The sequence below is a fragment of the Aptenodytes patagonicus genome, chromosome 4, assembly GCF_965638725.1.
Source record: "Aptenodytes patagonicus chromosome 4, bAptPat1.pri.cur, whole genome shotgun sequence".
Lineage (NCBI taxonomy): Eukaryota > Metazoa > Chordata > Aves > Sphenisciformes > Spheniscidae > Aptenodytes > Aptenodytes patagonicus.
Window position 1 is genome coordinate 18,999,136 of NC_134952.1, and position 22,093 is coordinate 19,021,228.

Sequence of the window (22,093 nt, forward strand, 5' to 3'; positions counted from 1 at the left end):
AAATTTATTTTTTAGCATGTCTAGTTTCATATGTTATATGTTTATTTGTTAACATATCTAATTTGAGAATGAAGCCATTCTTCTTTGAAAGCAGGACTTACATATGCAACCTTCAGTTTCAGTGATTAGTGTAAAAAGTAGACCTTACCTCTTTAGTTATATATCCGTCCTTGTTTATATCATACAAATTGAAAGCCCAGTTCAGTTTCTCCTGTACTGTCCCTCGGAGTAAAATTGAGAGACCCATAACAAAATCCTAAGTAGACAAAAGGTCTTGGTCAGTTTGGAATTGAGCAGTTTTTCACAAACACTCAGAAATCCAGAATAAAGCGTTCGTCAGAAGCATGGAAGTCTGGAAAGATGTGTTGTTTCTTTCTTTTGCTTCATAGTAAGTGTTAAGGATTGATGGTTATTTAAATAACAATCTAGGCACTGTGTGCTACACATAATTAATAAGTAAATTGAGTAATTTTCTATAAAATAAGCCATAATTTTCTGTTAGTGGATTTATCCTCTGAAATGCCTCACATAAGCAATTGCTGTTGAACTTAATACCAGGGAAAAGCAATCCCCATGATTTAATGGTCCAAAAAAAATCTTAAGTGGGTGTTAGATTAATCTAAGCACAGGAGACCAGTTTTGGGAGAACTATCTACTAAGGAACATTAAATTCTTGTTAAAGCTGTACCTTGTTGGAAGTGGAATATGTGGTTCCCAGACCTCTTAGATCAATCTGCTGCAGTCAACATTTGAAACTTCGTGTATGCTATAGTAGACCTCAATACTTAAACCTTTTATTGGAAACATGATAGGGAATAATATTTATTATGTGTCCATGTGCCACCTTAATAGTTTTGTGACCCGCCGGTGCTCTATTGCTGTAAAGCTATTCCACAGAAATAAATCAGAAGACTTTTGAGCTTTTTTATATATAGTATTTGGTTATAGATTTTTGTTTCATAATTAATACTCTTTTGACAGCACAAACCTCATTTACATGTAGTGAGCATCTTCCAGATTGGAGAAAATATCAACTGGGATGTGTCATCACCTGTCTTCTGTATTTCTTAGCATGTTAACTTTTTTTTAAACAATGGGGTTTTTTCCCTGTCCCCTCCACCTTTTTCTATTTGATAAGCTTGTAAACCCATAAATCTGTGAAATCATCGCCATAATAGGTTGAGTAGAATATGACAAAAGCTTGTGTTTAAATGTGCATTTCTATGTCATTGGCAAAGACATACAGGAAGTCTTAGAGTAACATTAAAGCAGAGAATATAAAAGCTGAAAAATTTCTTATCAGCACCAGCAAAGTTTATGCATTTCCTTAAAACAGGAACAATGGAAAAGACTGCGCTGAGGTTAGACATAAATTACAAAGGTTTGGTGTACCACACAGTCAGATAAGTATATAAGTATACCCGGTACAGTGAAACATACACAGATATCTCGGCCTCAGGTGGTCTAGTAGGCACAGACAGCTCTTTTGACAGCTTCTGTCTTTTTAACAATTCAAGTGGTATGCTCTGGGTTTTCTTAGTCTGTCATAAATTTCTGTGTTATTGGTATGTGTGCCCTTTGGGGTAAATGGATACATGAATCTTGAAAGAGTTTTGCTCAACTTGTCTTGTCTACATCTCCATGACTAATTGAGGGTCACAGGGTTAAATCTCCAAACAGCTCTTTAACAGTGTACCATTAAGTATTAAAATGTTCAAGAAATTCAGAACAGATTTGATCACATAACAGCATTAGCAATTAACCTTTTTAATTCAGTACCATTTCTTTACATCTTTTCTGCACTGTTTTACATTCTTGATATAGCTTTTCCTGAAGTCCTTTGCAAAGGTCTCCAATAACTGTATTTTCTTAGAGTATTATATCTCAGAACTCTGAATTTATTTTTAATTTGGCACCAGCAACATTTTTGCATTTATTCTATCAAACCATATCTATTTTTCTTTTCCTGATTATTTCTCTTGCTTCCTTTCTTTGAAGCACTACCCATATGTTAGCTGGCTTGCTGGCATCATTTATATCCCCATTTGCAAGGCTGCTCTTCTATCATCGGTGTTAAAAACCATGCATCAAAAAAACTTGACTTTATGCTGTTTTGCATAGGACTGAATGTCCTTCTAAAAGCTGAGACAACTCAAAACCTTCTAGATGTGTGCTCTAAACTTTGCAAGAGCAGGTCATCTCCTTCCATATTGCATCAACATGTTTGGAAATCATACATAGTTCAGTTTGGGTGCGTTGCCTTTGTCTGAGTGCTGTGCAGGAGTCCACCTCAGGAACAATAGAAAGGACTTACCATAGGAGGAAGTTGTGATTGCTTAAATAAGGACCAGTTAGGATGGGATATCTTTTCTACATACTTTCATGTAATTTAAGAATATAGCAATAAAATCGTATAGAAATGGAAAATCTGTTTCAATGGACACAGGCTAAATCCACAGGGTATTTTGGGCTAGATCCTCGAAGAGAAGAAGGCTCTGCATGGTGGAGGGTGATGCGTGTGTCAGGAGCGTTATAGCTATGGTAGCTGTTGAGCTAGTAATCTAGTGCAGAATGCCATAGTAAAGCAACAGTACTTAGGGTAGCAGCTAAGCTCAGAGAGCGTCTGTCTATGTGCTTGTTACCAACAACTCAGTGACACTTGAATCAGGCACACCATTTAGCACGGAGCATGAACCCAAGTCCCCATTACAGTATTAGTGTACCCAGATGCGTTTTCCTTCCTGGTTTAGACATCTGATCTCTGGAGAGAGGGGGATCCTACTTTTAGAGACTATTTATTTTTGAAGCAAGATTCAAAGTACTGCTTGGACACTTACATCCCCTAAGGATGCCAACGCTGTCCACTGAGAGGGACTGTCCTGCTCAGCTAAGGAGAGGTGCATCTGATCTAGGGTCACGAAGGAGCCTAAAACTCCGGAGGAGTTCTGGACTGAGACACAACTCTAGGTCAGGTCTCTCTTCAGTCCATGACAGCAGAGTTAGAAGCACAGAAGTCTGTGCTTTGGTACTTGCCTTTACTCCTTTCCACAGCTTCTTATTTCCAACTTTCTAGCTTCCTGCTGAGCATGCTAATATCTGTGAAGACCTCAGTTAAATGCCAAACTCTTCTGTGCCTAACTTTGATTCTGCAAGAAAGGGGGATGTCTCACTGAAGGGTTGCAAAATGCAGCATCATTGCACCTGTATTGGAGGTTCTGTGTGCTCGGTATCACAGCCTGCCCACGTTCCAGTTCTGCACTAGAGCTGTATAGAGCCTCTGGTTGTGATCTGGGATTAACTCTTCCCACCCCCCCTCCCCAGCAGTGGTTAATTATCTCTTAGCAAGGTTGTTGATGACTTTCTGATTGCTTTATACCTCAGTAAATCTTTGGGGAGAACTAGTTCATTAATTAATTAATTAACAAGCTTAATATGTGCTGTCTTAAATCCATAGGAAAGCTTAAAATTATTCCACCTGATCATGTGTTCCTTTATGTCTTGTTCAAGGCCAGAAGAAGTAGGTAGGCAGGCACCTAAATCCATTTTTGGATTTAGCCCTTAGGATTTTGGAAAGGAATCAAGTGATGAAAGTTAGTCACAGAAGTGGTGGAGCCCTGGTGCACATAAAACAAAGGTCACCGAGGAGGAGCTGCTCTTAAGAGGAAATACATTTCTTTGTATGTAATATATGTATTCTTATATATGTATTTTGTAATATATATAAATATATGATGTATATATTAATATATGATATATATAATATGAGAAATATAAATATATTTCTTTGTATGTAATATGAATATATGGATCGCTCTGTCTGAGTCTGTATTGAACAAAAGTAAGCTGGAAATGTCTGTTTTGGCAATGAAGAAAACACTGGTTCTTTTATTTTATTCCAAAGCCTGTTTTATACACAGACCTGCACTTTGAGATATTCAAAACCCTTAAAAAGGGCTTCATATCTACTGCATTTCTTAAGGTTTTCTGTCTGAGATACAAATGTCAACAAATTGTCCAGGAAAGATACAAAAGTTTATTTTGTTCTCATTATTCTTAATGATAACAGCAGAAATACTTCTCAAATACTGAGGCTAAGAATGTTTTCTCTCATTGCCTCTGCTGTTGCTGATTTGACCAGAAGGATTCCTTGTAGAATTAGCCTATGTACAGAAGATGTGAATAAAACCTCCATTCCTGCTTCCAGTTTCACACGGAGCCCATTGATTTCAGCTGCCCGGACAAAGGTAGATGGGGTTCATGTTTTTTTTAAATAAATGCAAATAATCCCCCACAAAATGATCTGGTTACAGTCCCAGTTGAAGTATAGATTTCTGATCGCAGTGCACCTGCTTGGCGAGGCTTCTCCTTCCATATTACATCAATAATAAAGCAATGAAAATGCTTTCAGAAAAATTTCTGTCAGACCTCACAACATCATCCACTCAAGTAAACCATAAAAACATGTATAGGACATTTAAACAAATGTAAAGTGGGTGTATTTATCACAATCCCATCTCAAGTTGTAAGGATATCATTCGTCCATTAGAAACAAAACAAAACAAAGCAAAACATGACAAAGCAAACATATCCTTTTGCAAATGAACTGAGGGGTTTTTTTTAATTCTATAGCTTCAAATAATGTCTCCTTCACAGTATTTTGTACACCCTGTTTTCATCTGAACTATTGCAGTGAGTTGCCCTTTTTACCATGTTATTGCGTTGATGGTATCAGCCTTTGCAGGCGATGACATTGACCTTAGCAGGGAAAGGCAGAATTTTGAAAACAGATCGGGCAGTTAAATGGAGGAAGGGTGAATTTCAAACTCCTGTGCTTTTAAATACATTTGCTTTAAAGCCCTTTTTTGTAGAGCCTTGTCCTAGAAACTAATAGAGTGTGTAAGCAATCCTATTTTGGCTGAGTCATCCCCATAACATTAGTTGAAGCTCAGAGTCCTTCTCACCTTGCAGAAGCAGGGGGGAAGATAAGGATTATTTTATGTAACTTGTGTATAAATAGGGTTACCTTTTAAATGAACAGATTTATAAAAATACTACATAGCGGCACAGTCTGAGTTACCATTTTCAGATGTACAATTGTAAAATAGTAATGACTTTTGTTAATACATTGGAAAAACTTGAAACGAGTCACATAAGCTAAATCTTTCGTAATGTGAACCATAGAATAAAAGCCACCAAACTGGACTTAATTACAAGGAATGGCAAAATATTCAATTGCAGAGAAAGAAGTAACAGCATCACTTACCTCAAAACTTACAGATCCATTGTGATCAGTGTCAAATGCATTAAACAGAAAATGTGCATAAGTTGTGGAATCTACAATGTAAAACAGTAAAAATAATGCATAGTAAGCACATCTTATTTCATTTAATTTCATTCCATGAAAAAATTTGATACCAAGATATTTTTTGATACCAAAATTTGATAGCAAGACTAAATTTTCAATTCAGTTTAAAGTTCTTTTTTGGCAGGGGAGAAGGTATAAATTATAAGTGCAAGTATGTGTGTAGCTACACTGTTAGGAACAGAAAATCTAAAATTCTAGTCTAGAATATCTTTATTCATTTCCATTCCCATTTCTACTAATCACTGATATCTGAATGAATAGCAAAGAAGTCATGTTATTGTACTCTGAAACAACCTGTGTTAATGGGAACGCTACTTTATCAGTTAAATGACCGTGACAGGGGATCTATCTCATACGTTAAAGAAGAAAAATGCGTTCATTTGTTCACTGCAAATGAGGGAAGCAGACACTACCATCTGTGCATCTGGCATATCGTTTTTACTCTGAAGGCAGGCCTGTTACTCAGGTGGAAGATGATCTTGTCAGAAAGCTGCTTCTGCGCTCCGGTCCAATGCTCACCCACAGGTGAGATAAAATCCGGTCCAGAGAAGCAGATTCTTAAAGCTGGTTTGCTGCTTAGGTCCCCTGAACATCATATGAGAGCTAGGTGCTTAAAACCTTGGAAAAACTGGCTGTGACTAACTGAAGTGGTCAATAAGACTCCAAAAGATGACCTTAAACAAGTGATCCCTTCACTAATTATTTGTATACTTTTCAAACCTACTGACTAGTGCATATCGACTCATTTTAGAAACACAAGACAGCGTGAATATAAAACTGTCAAGCCTCTAAGTTTTTGTAAAGACCCATCTTTCCATTTCCACTGAATGCTTTCTGAGAGGCACAACCTGCTCCAGGAGTAATACATGGCAAAGACAAAACTCCAGAGAGTGCCCTGTTGATGTGAGGTACAAGCTGCTGGGGCTGTGGGAAGTCAGCTTTCCTCAGTGTCCTTTCCCTCCATCAAAACCATGCAAATTAATGTAGGCTGAGGTATTGCTTACTTTTAATACTCATTGCTTTGCTCTTTCTACTTCATGTATTTACATTAATTTTAGGTTAATTAACATTAACCTCACAAACTTTTAGTAAAGTGAGAAGTGATATGAAATCTGTGTCCCCCTTGCAGGGCAAACCCCCCCCCCCCCTCCATCATGGAAAACCTCATCAGTGCTGAGATGCCTTTTTCTGATTTCTTGGCACTAAACCATTTTACCTTTCATATAAATCCTGAAAACCTTTATTTGTCACAGCCCAAAATATTGTTTTGAATTAAACTGAGTCATAGTCTTGGGTCACACCCCTGAAATGCCACCTTGACCCCAAGGAACCAAATATACCAAAACTCAAAATGCTTCACAGATTCAGACCTGGTATTAGTAAGTAAAGTCTCTGGTCTTACTTCAATATGTTAATTTCATATGATGTGAAATAATTGTAACAAGAAAAAACTCTGCAGCTTTTAAACCTTATGTCTGTTAATGCATTTTCAGAGAATTAAGAAAAACCAACCCACTATTGAGACATTCTTTCATCCATCCATGTATCCAGTCATCAGTGTAATTTCTTAAGCATGGCCTAGCAGACAAATTCCCACTTTAACTGAAAAATGTAAATTTGTTGACTTGAGTTTATATTTAGGATTTTAATAGTCATATTTTCTAGAATTTACTGAGACTTCTGTTGTGCAACAGACTATACTATGCAAACCATCTTCAGGGGAAAAAAACATATTATAGAGGTTATATAAACTGCATTTTATATAAGAGGTTATATAAACTGTAAACTGAATTTTAAATAGCTTCCCATTCTCTTGGCATTCATTTCTTAAAAACATGTGAAATATTCCTAATTATTTTCTGTAGATTTACAGAAAACAAAAGGTTAACACAAAGGTTTTTTATTGTTTGTTGCCCATATATGATACAATATACTACTCTTTTTGTATGATGGTATACAAAAAAAAAAGAATCTCTAGCTGAAGAATCTTTTCTTCCTAGCAACCCATTCTGAAAAAAAAAAAAATCAGAGGTGTTTTTCAGGGTTGTTTGTTCAGGCAATTATGGTCTGAAATTTTGCCTTCAAAAACACTGGAGGATGAGGTAAACTAGTCTTTTAATTAGAGCTACTTAACGTGATTCCCCCCCTGCCCCCGTCCCCCTAAATCTTGAACATTAAACATGTTAGACAAAAGCTTAACTTTTTAAATAAAATATGTTTTCTTTTCAGGGATTTGATATCACAAGTAGTAGGCTAAATTGATATTTTGACAGGTTGAGACAGGAACAGATATTAAATCAGAATTCCTTTGAAATACACCATTAAAGCATTTTAAACATCAGAGACAAAAAATGGTAGTCATTATACATCCAAGAGTATGCCTTATCAAACCATGAACATAATCTGTTCTGTTCATAACTGAGGAGGAGTGTAATAATTATTCAGTGTCTGGATTCTTATCTACGACCTGCCTGGTTGAAGAACAAATCCCAAGTTGTATTTCAGGCGATGCATTGCATGAATGCAGGGGGCCTATTCATTCACCTGTGTTTCTAAAAAGAAGTTACTGGAGTGCCTTTCTGGCATGGAAACCTTTTTACAAAGCTAGTTCCGCCTTTTAAAGTACATCGATTTTACTGCAGTTCTGTGTCATCTCCTTTGTTACTCTTACTGTGGTTCCCTTATTCTCTTTCTACTCCTCCTGTCCCTTATCCTGGATAGTCTTGAAAGTCGCTTGGTGAAGTGACTTGCTGGATGACATTGGAAGATGACTTTTTGGTGATTGCTTGGTCACCCTGAAGCTTAAAATCTTACACAACATCATTCTCTTTGCTCAGATATGAATTGTTATAATGATACATCATGCTGTATCTGGTTTTGCGTTACATAGACAATAGGGGCACAGATCTACATCTACGACATAGGTTTTAATTTGGGGACAACTTTGAAACATTTTTTTTCCTCTTTAATACTCAGACATAGATAAAAACAACATTTTAAGCACAACTGAAATTTAAAGGTCTCAGCTGCACACAATATTTTGGCAATACATTCAAAGATTTGAGTATCCAGTCTAGCTGCTTAACTAGACACTTAAATATGATGATCTCACCCTGTTGTTGGCATGCAGGGATATGCAAATACAGACAATTAATTGGGCTTTGAAGATACCTTGGCTAATGTGAGGAACAAAGAAAAGACTTTGGCTCCCATACCTCTGAGCAAATGGCAAAAGTCAACACAGGCACCCAGAAAACAGCACAAAACCTACACAAAACAGTTCAAGTCTCACTGGGCCCACAGAAATTAAAGGATTACTGATGTGAGCTGTTACTCTTCCAAGGAGATTCAGCTCTTCTGCTGTTTCCACTGAATATTTTTCCTGAAATTTTGAGGAAAACTACATAAGGCTTTCACATTTGTTTGTGCTGTCTTTATGTACTGCTAAGGCTGCATGCTGTTGCGTGGAGGCCGTGGAGGATGGGGAGAGGAGGGGTATAGCTTCTGATGGTCACTTCTCGGTGCTCTTCACTGAGATCTGCAAAATGGCTTTATTGAGAAAGCTAAAAATGCTGTTACTAGTACACAACAACATCTGTTACTGATAAGTGAATTATCTGGATTTGATACTCTTCTATCCCACTAAAAATCTAACTTTCTGCTGTATTTCACTGAAGTTAAAAGAAGCAAGAAAAAAAAGCTTTTTTTTTTTTTTTCCAGAAAACTGTAGCTCCCTTGCTGCAGATAGATGGCAATGGCATTGTTGAAATTGCAGCGAATAGTGTAAACATGTGCCCCTGTAATGCAGTATTGCCATTGCTATTAAGAAGCCACAAATTTTATAGGGAGCTTGCCCCAGGATGGAGGCTCGTCAGCTTGCAGCTTTGTTTCCCGTGGTTTAGCTGTGACAGCAGTCTCTCGAATTGATCAGGTTTCTAAGGCTGACTGATTTTAATTTTGTGGTGCAGCTGTAGTTTTATACAGGTAGCAGAAACAAGAAGTTATTCTATGTAGAAATAGGTATCTACGACTGTAACATAACAATGCAGTGGAGAGAAGAACTTTTTGCCTTGTATGCTAGCAGAGGCCTTGAGCAGCAGAAGGATGGGATGCAGCACAGAGGAGAGCAGGTGTGGGATGAGAGGGGACGGGGCACAGGCTGGCACTGGAGACCCCACAGCTATGAACAACTCACCTGTGGTCACTTAAAGAAATGGAGGTGTGGAGCTGGACAAAAATGGTTTTAGGGGTAGCAAAGAGAACAAAGGAATAGTATCTAACACAGGTAAAAGGTACCACCTATAACAAATTTGGATGTAATGTGGAGCTGCAAACCTATGAAGAAAAAGAAAGGTGTAAAAATGTGTTAGCAGACATGTAGAAGTGACCCCAGATGACTCCTAGAGCGAGGAAGAAGAAAGCACCAACATGAACATCCTATTCCTCCTGGGGAAGGACTCCAGATGCCGATAGTCCACTGCGGTCCCCACCTCCTCCCCCAAATGATGCCACTGCCCTAAAGGCCCAGAGGAGCAGCAGAAGGGTGAGCATTAACACCAGGAAAAGGGGTAGAAACTAAGAACTGAGTATATATCAATTTTAACTACATTAATATTCTTTCATTTCTGTAACAATTAGGTCTGGACTAATAAAGATTAGGCTTTTAAGATTACATTTATCCTAACAATATGTTTTAGCTTTACCTGTATAAAAGATGTGCTTTCTCTTTGCCCATAAACAATTTTGAGTGTAACAATAGGAAATATACTTTTTTTGTTGTTATTTTAAGTTTAGTAAAGGTGTAGTAAATCACATGCAGAGAATTATTTTCACTAGCCAGGGTGACTAAAAAATACAATATCTGAAACTCTAATTGTTAGCCTGGTTTAAAAGCTTAGATACAGAAATAATCAGTAGGCAGGTCAACTCTTTTAACCTTTTGTTCTTTCTTATTGAGTGTGCCTGCTTGTTAAGGATTTCAGTGATGGTAATCCACACTGAATGCTGCTCTTTACCTTGTAGGTCTTTATTCAAAATAGAACTAATTGGGAGACGTTTTGTTCCTACCTATTAAGTATGGGGTTTTTAAAATACAAGTGAAAAGAGCGAGCTATGAACAGTCCCAGGGAAACATGTAAATCTCAAGAGCTGTGGGAGAAGATGAAGAGGCAGGATTGAAGAGCTGTAGGAGAATATGAAGAGGCAGGATTGAAGAGCTGTAGGAGAATATGAAGAGGGAGGATTGAATGGTAAAAGCAAGAGGAAGAAAAGAGAGGAAAACAATTCACATTAAAAGAAAATCTGAGGTTCAAGGCAAAAAACTGTTATACATTTTAGTGTTACCTTCATTGCACTAAAAGATAACGAAGATAAATTAATGAACCCCCTGGAAATTAATTAATTGAAATTAAGGTTAGCAAAAAAAGCCCTCATTTAAGTAGAGAAACCCCACAGAAGTCAAGGGGGTTCTGCCATTGATATTAGAGGGTACCTGTAGTGCCTCCTACAGTTTTCATTCCTACTGTGAAAGGTTTTGTGGAATAAAAGAGAATGGGGAAAACTGTGCAGAAAGTTTAAAAAGAAATAACCTACTCAGAGAAACCTGGTTTTCGAAGGTACCCAAACACAGGTAGTAACTTCATGATAGAAGACTAGCTTCTTGTAGATATCATTGCATTTCATTCAGAAATACATATTTTAAAATGTGTCCAGCCATCACGGAAGTACCCCATGAGTTCAGTCAGAGCTTGAGACAACAATCTTGTTAATTTGAACAACAGGCTCTTTTGTCAGACTCAGGAACTAACAGACATAACTCTCTGTACACTGTAGTACTAATTACATCTGCCAAGTACTCACCTCCTTGTGGAAAGAACTGAGAGTAAATCTCTTTAAAGGTTTCTTCATTGACAACACCACTGGGGCATTCCTGAAAAAAGTGAAAGACAAGAAATGAATAGCATCCAAACTGGCTGAGTCAAATCATGTGTTCATGTTACAGAACATGTATGTGACTTTGATAGTTTAACATGCTGCAAGAGTCTGATTTTGCACTTTCAACCAAATATTAATGCATTAAATGTGTGTCACTTTGAAGGATCTTCCTAAAGAGTTCCCATGGGACAAAAATTTCTTCTGTGCCATATATCTCAGCTTCAGTCTTGAGACCTGAGTGACGGACATGAGCAGCAACCGCTCTGCCGCAGTGTGTGGAGCTATCGGTGTCGCTGTGGGCCATGGGTGGTCGCTCCTGCAGCCGCAAGCAGCACTTGCATGGTATAGAAACCGAGCAGGAATGTAAACTGCATTTGCAGTTAGGTATTACTGATACAACATGCAGTCATATTCTACCTGAAGAGTTATATTCAATGAATTTGAAAGAGCCTGTCACAAAAGATCTTATTCAAACCTTTCATATCCTTCTGCCTCGTTACATCTTGTTCATAAACTGAAATATGTACGAAAGGATAAGCAGAAAGTGTCAGAGCAGAGCGATTACAGAGAAAATGAAAGGAAGTGAAGAAGAAAAAAGAGGATTAGAGTGGTGGCTTTACAAAAATAACTTACGTAAAGAGGAAGGAAAAGCAGAAGGAATACTGTATTGTTTACTAAGTCATGCATAAAAATCAAAGACCAGACAGCTGACTTCCAGTCTGGAATTTGCCAGACGAAGCAGATGACTTTGGGCAACACACTTAATTCCTTTTTGCCTTAAGTCCTTCTTTAACACAGAGTGAAAAAAGCCTGGCAAGCTCTTTAAGAGGAAAGTATTTCTAGAAACAAAGGTAAGTAAGAAAAGACAAATGAAGTGTTAAGGTTCATATATTTATTTTTGTCCATTGCTATGCTATTTGGACTGATTGTTCAAACTTATGTGCTCTCTAGTTCTAAACTGGGGAGAGGAAATAGCTTTAAATGAAGATAAAGAACAGTATAACATCTTTTACCAGTGTAATAACAGCTTTTCTTGTGAGAGCAAATTATATTTCTATGAGATCAAGTACGGAACACTGAGATATTCATAGTTTCTGCTAAGAAACAAATAGTATAATCTTGCTAATTGGGAGATGAACGCGCCGCCTGAAAAACACATCAGATCTGTAGATCTAGGATTATTTTGATTTATGTCACTTAGCCTCAGCCAAAATTAGCTCTTCACCATAAATAAGCATGTGCAAACACATAGTAAGAAACAATTCTGTTTGATCAGAACAGACAGACAAAAAGCAGTCATGGAGACAGAAGTATGAATTTGTTCCTGGTCACGGAAGCTGTCACTGATGGAGGCAGAATTAGAGCACAGGTCTCGGTAAGACCAGATATATACTGACTGCAGGGCCACACTGACTTTCAAACCAAAGACTTTGGGGAATGGGGGGAACACTGAAATGCATCTAGCATCTCTATCCTTCATCAGGTAAGGAGCAATCCATTAACTGAGGCGGCATCTCCCTGCCTGTCATGTATTTGGGGGTGAGGGCTTTCTAAAACATCTCTCTCTGCTTTACCAGCTTCCCAAAAAGACTGTAGTCAGATGGTCTAGCGTCTCGGTGGTCCCCAACAGGTTTACTACACTGCTTGTCTTTTTATGCGAAGCCTTTTGGAGTTGTATAAATGCATGCAAAAGAGCAGTATTTTTACTTGTATTTGAAGCACAATAAAGAAAACATCAGTGAAGTGCAGAGATACTCACTGACATAACAATATAGTTATTCAATGTAGAAAATGTAACAGAGGTACTTCGTAAGTTCCTCTTCCAAGCATACATTGGTATATACTTCACATCATTCCCAGACCTGCTCAAGGAAGAATAACGCAACCTCCTCCCTGAGATGGGTGGGAGTGTGAAAAGACAATACAGTATTTTAGAATTTAGAAAAAGAAGCCGTGGTGTCTTTCTGTTCTGCATGTAATTTCTTTTCAGAAAAAAGGCTAGGCATGTTCTGAGTCAACTAAAAAGAAAACCTGTATATTGAATTTGTACAACTCAGATTTTGCATTTTTTTCTTTTTGTTTTTCCGAGAAGCTTAATAAATAATGAATGACAAAATGTGCATTTAGGTTCATCTAACTCTATGGCTTATTAACATGCAAAGCAATTTTTCCACCTTTTCCTTGGATGAGAAAGACGTTCAAAATATGCTCATTTTGCAAAGAGTGCTCTCCCCTTTTTTACAGGAACTGCCAGCAACTCCAACTGTGTCAGTCCTTAGTCTGAAGCTGTGAAGAATAAGACTCCCATTTCCTGACTTCATTTAAATGTTATGACGTTAGAGGAGAATTAAAGGTACTTTGGAAAAAATTGTCTGATTTATTCTTTGTTAGTTCAAAATAAGTTAGAAGCCTGTTTTTAGAGAAATACATGATCTACAGACCTCATTTAAAGGTAGTACTTTTTTCTGTCACTTAATGAACTCCAGTTTCACCACACCGTTTGAAAGAAACATTGCTTGAAAAGGCAACCTACTTTCACAGAATTGCATATTAGTAGAGCCAGGAATGACCTCTTGAGTTTATCTAGGTTGACCCTATGTATTTTCCTGTGCTCTTTACCATAGCATTGCCAGTAACACCTTACATTTTCCATCCTTGGAGATCTGTAGTAATGGTTTCTCAAGGACATTCATTAAAAATTTGTGATGCTGGCCAATTACTCTTATCAGAAATATTTAGTTGAAACTTTTCTTTCTTTAGCTTGGATCTTTCCTCTGAGACTATATAAGACTGTGACCGCTTCTGTTCTTAAATAATTTTAATCTAAATATGTATGCAGCCAACATCATTTACCTCCAAGACTGCTCTTTTCTTGACTCATAAATCCGGCTTTATTGTGTTTATCAGGAGATTTCTCTAGTTCAGTGAAAGAGATTTAATATTGTAATTGTTAAGTATGCCCCATGGCTTTATGTCAAGTTATTGCTGACTCCTTCCATTGTACCAACTGTAATTATAAAAATCTTTCTAACCTTTCATTAAACTCTTATAAAAGAAAGGAAAATAATTAAATAGTTTGAAAGAAAAATATGAGGCTTATTTAAACCATTTCCTATATTCTTTTTTCCTCCAGCTGTATATAATTTATTTTGTTACAGAAAATTTCTGTTTGACAGTCTTTTAAAATTGCGTTAATGATGTATTATATTTTCCTTCTGGAGAATAAAAAGGAGGAAAAGTTCATCTTGAACTGATTTTCCTGAGTCCAGTCCTCTTTCCTCTAAAGGGAAAATAAGATAAACCAACAGAAAGAAGAGACAGAGAATAATAAATATCATTCTACCTTTTGATGATCTCTTGCCTGCAATTTTACTGCTAGGAAATTACACCTCCAGCACGTGGTCTTATGAACCACTCCAAAACCTGTAAATTATTTACAAGCTTCATGCTGTCTAAGCTGTCTTTTTTTCAGTATTTCTAAGAATACTGCAATAGGTGGATTCTTCTTTACTACCTAATCAACACCCTTCATAGACAAGAGGCAAATCCAAAAAGACAGAAAAAGGAGAAATAGTGAAATGCAGGAAAGAGAATGAAGGAGAAACAAACTCAAAGCTCAGACTTTTGTCTGTATAATAAACAATGTTGTATGATGGATTAAGCTGTATTAGGAGCTTTGGCAATTTGAAATATATTTTAATTATGGGCTTTTGCATGACAGGTTCTGCATCCCATGCTTTATCTGCTGTCAGTGTTTGTTCTGCTTCATTTTAGATATATGTTCATGTCCATTGACTTAATTGTCTCTGACTAACAATATTTTCTCTTCTTGCATGTCCTTCTATTGTGACTAAAAATTGAAATTTTCCATAGACACAAAACTTAATGGAAGAATATGTACATAATTTTGAAATAGCATGTGTATTCTTTAAAGCTAGTTCTACCAACAGTCCCACAACCTAAACCCACAGTGGCTTTTCATAGCCCAGTACAGTTCCTAATTCTTCATTTGAGTATAATAGGGCTTTGATCAAAACAGCCTGAGAATTTAACAAATGGCCTTGATTTAATAACATAATCTAGGCCAAATTAATAACGAAATCTGGGCCAACAGACACCTCATGAAGCTCAACAAGAATTGCAATATTCTGCATCTGGGAAGAAAGCATCCCTTGCCCCAGTGCCAGCTGTGAAGTGACTGGCTGAATGGCAGTGCTGCTGAAAAGGACTTGGGGTTACAGTGGATGTCAAGTTGAGTATGAGCCAACAAAGAATTCTTACTGCAAATAAGATAAACCACCTACTGAGCCAAGGCCAGCAGTCTGAGGGAGTTTTTCTCTCTCTCTACTCGGGACAGTACAGAGCACAGTCTTGGGGCCCTTCTAGGGATGTGGAGAAACTGGAGAGGGTTCAGCAGAAGGCCATGAACACTGCTAGGGATGAGAGGACATGGCCAACGAGGAGAGACTGAGAGTGCTTGGCTTGCTTAGTCTCGGCCAATGTTAAGGGATGAGCTAATAGCAACCCACCTGAAGGGCAGTAACAGAGATAAAGGAACCAAACTCTTAGCAGGGGCAGACAATTTAACAAAGTTCAGTGGCCACAGTCTGAGGTTTGTGAGCTCACACTGGACACTAGAAAAAACTTTTTCACTCTTCTTGGTACCCTGAAATGTGGTGATGCTTGAGACAGCCCTTAATTTCGGTGAAAATTTGTGCTGTTGAATAGCCTTGGAAAGATGTCTGTGTATGTGGCAGAGCTTTCCTAAGGGATGGGATGAGATGAGAGGCTTTGTTTGATAAGTGGACCTTGGTAATTTGCTATTATGAACAGGGACACACAGATCAGGACAGAAGAGTGTGGGTTAGAGACTTGAGACAATAGGTTCTGAAGCTTGCGTTTTTTTCAGTCTTTAATGCTTTTAAGGTTTATGAAAATTAACTTTTAATTTTATGCACTCCCTACTTCCAAAGCTGCATATGTAAGGTTGGTTTAAATTTGCTATATCTAATGTTTGTTCTGATGCATGTGGTTGAAACATAGGCCTTCTTATGACTTTCCTATTTGCAGAAAAATGAGCCAAATGATAATTATACAATTCACATGGGTTGCAATACCAAATTAATTTCTCCCACTAAGAATACAATTAGTGTTTTTGGACTAAACACCTAGTTTTATTCAGAAAAAAAACCCATGTATTTGGTGTTCAATCAGTGCACATCGATGTGTATTTAGCCTATATTCGCCTTCCATGGCAAGACATCAGTGGCTATGTAGTAAAATTGCTCAGCAAAATTACCAGCAAACCATTAGTCATAGAATCATAGAATCATAGAATCATTGAGGTTGGAAAAGACCTCTAAGATCATCGAGTCCAACCAGCAACCCAACGCCACCACCCACTAAACCATGTCCCTAAGCGCCTCATCTACGCGTCTTTTAAATACCTAGTCAATGATTTATGAGATAGAACCATTTTTTTAGCATGGCTACGCTAATGTATTATATCAGCAAAGTTTATACCTGAAATGTACAGTGTTTTTTCTAGGCTTATAGAAAATTTAACCACAAGAGAGTTCAAATGATCTGAAAATTCATTTGCTAAAGTATTTGAGCACTATATAAATTATCTAGAACAAGCCCAGTGATACTCAGTTCACAAATTACTCCTATCTTGAGCCTCCTTCAAAATAAAACGTGTCAAAAGTAGCACACATAAGAAACTAAGGTACAAACAGTCCCTCCGAGGATGGAAAAGGTAAGAACTTTGGTGAAACATGTCTAACATGATCTCACTATGCCTTGGAAGAAGGAGAAAAACAGATAAATCTCACTCTGAAAGTGCCCCTTTGTAGCCTGACACAAAGGCTGACACGTTGATATCAACACGACATCCACGCTGAAGATTCTGCCAGAGCAGTGTTGATCAGGGTTGTACTGCAGCAGCTGAGCCAAGCAGGTATTTGTCGTACAGATACGAGGCTAGATCCAAAAACAACTAGACTTACAAGTCTTACCAACTGCCACTTTCAAAACCTAAATCTGCATCTCTGACCCTCAATAGCCTCTATATGTTTTGCCAGTTGACTTCAGATAATATTGCTCTTGCTTCCCAGTGTTGCTGTTCAGGTAATGGCTCTGTAGCCGTAGGCTGGCTGCAATCAGGAGGGTAAGTAGATACAAAAGCAGAAGGGTGATGGTGGGAGGATCAAAGACAAACAGAAAAAGTTCTCTCAAACAAGCAGTGTCACATTAAAAAATTGTTTGGGTTTGTTGATGAATATGATTCTAAGTGCTGTTATGATTAAGCTGCTGTGTCATTAAAAATGTATAGATCTCATGTTTAGATGGGATAATTGGCTGAGCAGGGGTGGTAAAGTTACACTGCACGAAGTTAAAGCCGCAGAAAAAAATTACAACTGGAAGTAACACAAAAGCCAAAGAGCAACAGTGGCATGGAGATGGCTATTTCAATGTCAAGGTTTCTGAGGTGTTTAATTTTCCTTCCTACAGCTGCAGATCCACACCACCTCATTTCAAATGACTCCTTTGAGTGCCTGCTGTTTAACATAATATCCCAGTTTGCCTCCAGCACAGGGTAACCCAGGCTTTTTCTCCCAGATTCACCAGTCCATTGGGCTCCTCCGGAGCTGTTTGGTTCTGCCAAAGGACAGAACTTGTTCCCAGTCATTTCTGCTCTCATCTCCCTCCGCTCCGCAAGGAGAGCTCTCCCCAGCGCCCTGAGCCTTTTCTCAGTTCCTCTGGCTGCTGCCTTACTCCTGCCTGTCTCTTTTCTCTTTACCCTTGCAATAGCGCACTAAGCCCTATTTCACATAGTCTGTTTCCTAGCCCTTGGAAGAACAGGTCTATCAACCCCACTCTGAATCCCACATGTCAAAATCTTTTCCAGATCCTAATCTTTTCTTCCCTTTCAGAAGCTCCTTCACAGATGAACTTTAATCAGGTTATCACCAAATATTACCCCATTTGTCAGACATAACTGTCCAAGATCAAACCAAGAAGGCATCAGATAGATGCAAATTTCCAGTCAGACACATCCAAAATCTCAGTTCACTTTTAAGAGCTAGCACATTCTGTGAAAAGCATGAAAGAATATCTTTCCTAATATTCTTCTGCATTCTCACTTTGTGTTAAATCTTGCTTTGTGCTGTTTCTGCAGCATAAGCTAGAGAAAATAAAAAGAAAGAAAAAGAAAAAGAGAGAACCCTTTCCTGGGAAAAAAGCAGGTGCAATTCAGGATTGCCAGCATGAGGGAGTGTCAGCAATAGCATCATGTTACATTGATATGGTACATTCTCAAGGCAAATAGGAAAACCCAGTGCGCTCATCAGCAACTGCAGTGCTTCTGGGCCATGAGAAAGGAGTGATCTTAATTTGGCAAGCAGAAGCAATATTGAAAAATTACCTATTTGGACGTTAAAGAAAACTATTTGAAGATGACATACGTAAGTATGTATGATATTGATGAAAATAAGTTTTATTTTGACTAGGTGTTTTATTTAATTGCAGATAATTAATGGTAGTGGATAATGTCCTGATGTGGACGTGCAGATGCAAAATGTTAGTTAGGAGAAGTTTATACAGTAAATTTTTCTAAAAATCTGATAACCTGCAGACACAGGAAGAAGAGAATTCAATGGCTGCTGCACCTTATTCCTCTAGGGCCAATGCAGGAACTGGCTTTTTGCAGTTTTACTATGCCTTATGACTTTGAAATTTAGCTAATATCCAGCTGACACAGTATAAAATGATTTAGTCATGTCTGCAGACAACTGAATGTACTTCAAGCAGAGTAGAAAACAAAACCACAAGCTAATACACTTCTAGACTAAACTTGTTTATATTTATAAGCATGCTGCTCCTAGCTGTATGCTGGATTTTGTCAGGTTATGTGGTAAAAGCTTGTCTGCATACCCACAGAGGAGCACAAAGTGACAATGGCAGGTTGAGGAGCCTAACTAATGTCCTGCCCTGGCTGCTCCCAGGACATCCCAGGAGCCATCTGCCCACTGAAGGCCCAGCTCCACAAGCCCAGAGGAGCACAGGGGCACAAAGGTAAGCGGGAACCCAAATTAAGGACGGAAAGGAAGGGACACACTGTCCTGGCCCCTCCCGGGGCTGTCCCAGGAGAGCCTCAGATCATCAAAATGAGTAAATGCTTGTACTGAAGGGGGTTGCCACCCCAGGGTAGGGGACACATTATGGGATGCAGGGGAAGAGCATTTTGGGATTGCACAGGACTTGTTATGGGATGTTTAGCGAGGAACCAAAGGTGGGGAAAGGGAAGGATTTAGGTGATTTGGGGAGGAAGAAGTGTGGGAAAATAGAGGGGTGAGGGGATATATATATATATATATATATATATATATATATATATGGGTCACATATATATGGTCAGCTGGTCAGTTTGCTTGGCTGGCCATGCCCTGTGCTTGACCAGGGCAGTCTGTCCTGCCTTCTGATTAAGCTCCTTTCCAACTCTTCCCTGGGTGGTGGCTCTCCATTCTGTGTGTGCACGGGTGTGTACAGGGGTGTGAGTGCCACAAATGGGGTCAGACCACGGGTTGGAGGGCCCGTGTGTCCCTGGTGCAGCAACTGGAGCGCGTGCAGAGGTGTGAGTGAGTGTGTGAGTGCTAGTGAAGATCAGGTCAGATGACCTGGTGAGCAGGTGACATGACTTGGGTGTCTAAGGGTAACACCATGGTGGGGTTGGCTACTGGGGACCAGGGGAGTCCTGGCCAGCTTTGTGTGTGTGCATGAGATGGTCTGTACCAGCAACTGGAGTGGGGCTGCAGCCTCGAGGGCTCTTATGCCCAGGTACCAGCAACTGGGGAACCTGGTATCCAGGAGCAGCTACTGGGCATCTGAGCCCATGTCTGAGCCCGGCTGCTGGAGGGATCCACACTGTACGTGTATGTGTGTGTGCGCATGTATATATGCGTTCTCATTAGTGGACTTCCATCCTGCTCAGCCACAGAAGGGAGCAGGATGAGGCTGTTGGTGCTGCCTATGTTCGTGTGACTGCTCTGTGCATCTGTCTGTGAACTGTGTGGCTGGCCATGTGTATAGGTATATATGCGATGTATATGTGTGCTCTATGTGTGTGTGCCTACTAGGAATACATCTTCAGCCTCGCTACTGGATGGATCCGGGGGCATGGCAACAGCCTCTTCTCTCTCATGCTGCTGAATCTGGCCTGATGTTTTTCCCTAAGAAATTTAATTATTTCATTTATTTTATTTAATACATTTCTATAATTCAATATACAGTACATTAATTCATCAGTATTGTATTGATTTTATTTGGGAACACCTTTAGCATTAAATATGTATTTACCAAATACCAATAGGGCTAAGCTCAAGTTTGACCAACCTTAGAGCTGCATGCTGAGAATAAATAAGTTTGTAATTTATTGTAAATTAAACAAACAAATAAATTTGTAATTTTGTAACTGATTTCTCTGTAGTAAATATAAATCTACTTGTCCTTGATATGTTCATCAGGAATAGATTTCATTGCCTATTTATTTGAAGTGATTGCTAGTGTGATTAACTTTATGTCCTGAAAGTACTCTTAGAATACAGGGTTTACTTTTGGTATTGTTTTTTTCAGTAAAAAAACAGAACACGTATCAGAAGTGATCTTCATGAAAAGGGGCTGGGCGGCATTGCTGGAGTTCAGATCACATCATTGGCCAACACAGGAGAAACATCAAGAGCAGGGAAAAAAAACCGCAGCAGCTAATAAAAGTGAAATTATTTTAGCAGGACTTCGAAGTAGATGGTACAAACAAAATGAGGTTTCTGGGGGAAAGAAGGTTTTGATGTCATTAAAGGAAAAGCAAATGCAGTCTGAAAAATATCTCAAAAGATATGCTCAAAAGAGATGCCATGCACTAGCCTGTGAAGCAGTCTCAAAAAACTAATTCAGAGAAACCCTCTCTCTTGAAATATTTGAAATGTGGCTGAACAAAGCACTAGAATTAAGACTGGGAAAACTAACTTGGGAATAGTTACATAGTTCAAAAGATCTTTTTCTTTTCTCATTAATACAGATTAAAAAAATCCCAGACAAACATATTTATGCTCCCTTTCCTTTTTTCTTTTCCTTTGCTTTAAATACTTCTAGAAGAAGAAATAACAGAAGATGTGGGGAGAAGAAAGCAGCTGTTTTCCTGCCATAGTTAGATTTCCCCCAAGAGGGCAAGGAATTCACAGAGATTGAACTATAAGCAAAGTATTGTCCATTAGGTGTTGGTAAAATTTCAAGGGGTTGGTTCTCCTATGGATTAAAAGAAAAAAAAAAACCCGTGCCTTTGTGATCTATTATAGACAGTCATTTCTCTGAACAGCTTCTTTGAACTGGCATCTTCTGGACTGCTGTATTGTCAGTATTTGGGCTCCTGCTTTTTAACACCTCTTTTTGAAACTAGATGAATGACAGAGATACTTACTTTCCTTTGTATAGATTTATCATTCAACACCTCAACACATCAAATGGGAGCTTTGAAGAAGTTTTTAGGAAATCAGTGCATGTATAAGATAATTGCAATGCCTACAGAAGAGATATCTACTTTGGCTCTTTTGATCAGGCAATTGTATAATTCCCCCACCTCTGTGTTCCTCTTGAGCTTTGCTGTTTGCCTACTATAAAAGCCAGTTTGTCAAAGGACTGGGAGGATGAGTGGCAGGACGGTGTCTCAAACTACTCACAAAGGATGACAATTGGCTTTATTCTATCTTTACACCTATCATTTTGGGGTCTGGCCAGGCC

The 22,093-nt window shown here is 38.5% G+C and overlaps 1 protein-coding gene across 13 annotated transcripts in view; it reads right to left on the reverse strand.

Moving 5' to 3' along the window:
• The window catches only part of KCNIP4 (potassium voltage-gated channel interacting protein 4), a 470,545-nt gene that overhangs the window by 8,430 nt on the left and 440,022 nt on the right, over nt 1-22,093 (reverse strand). For all 13 annotated transcript variants that reach the window (XM_076336026.1, XM_076336019.1, XM_076336023.1 and 10 more), the window contains 3 exons: nt 11,225-11,294; nt 5,264-5,334; nt 149-256 (listed from right to left, as the gene is read on the reverse strand). In XM_076336026.1, coding sequence (XP_076192141.1) covers nt 149-256; nt 5,264-5,334; nt 11,225-11,294 — 249 coding nt within the window. The remainder of the gene's footprint in view (nt 1-148; nt 257-5,263; nt 5,335-11,224; nt 11,295-22,093) is intronic.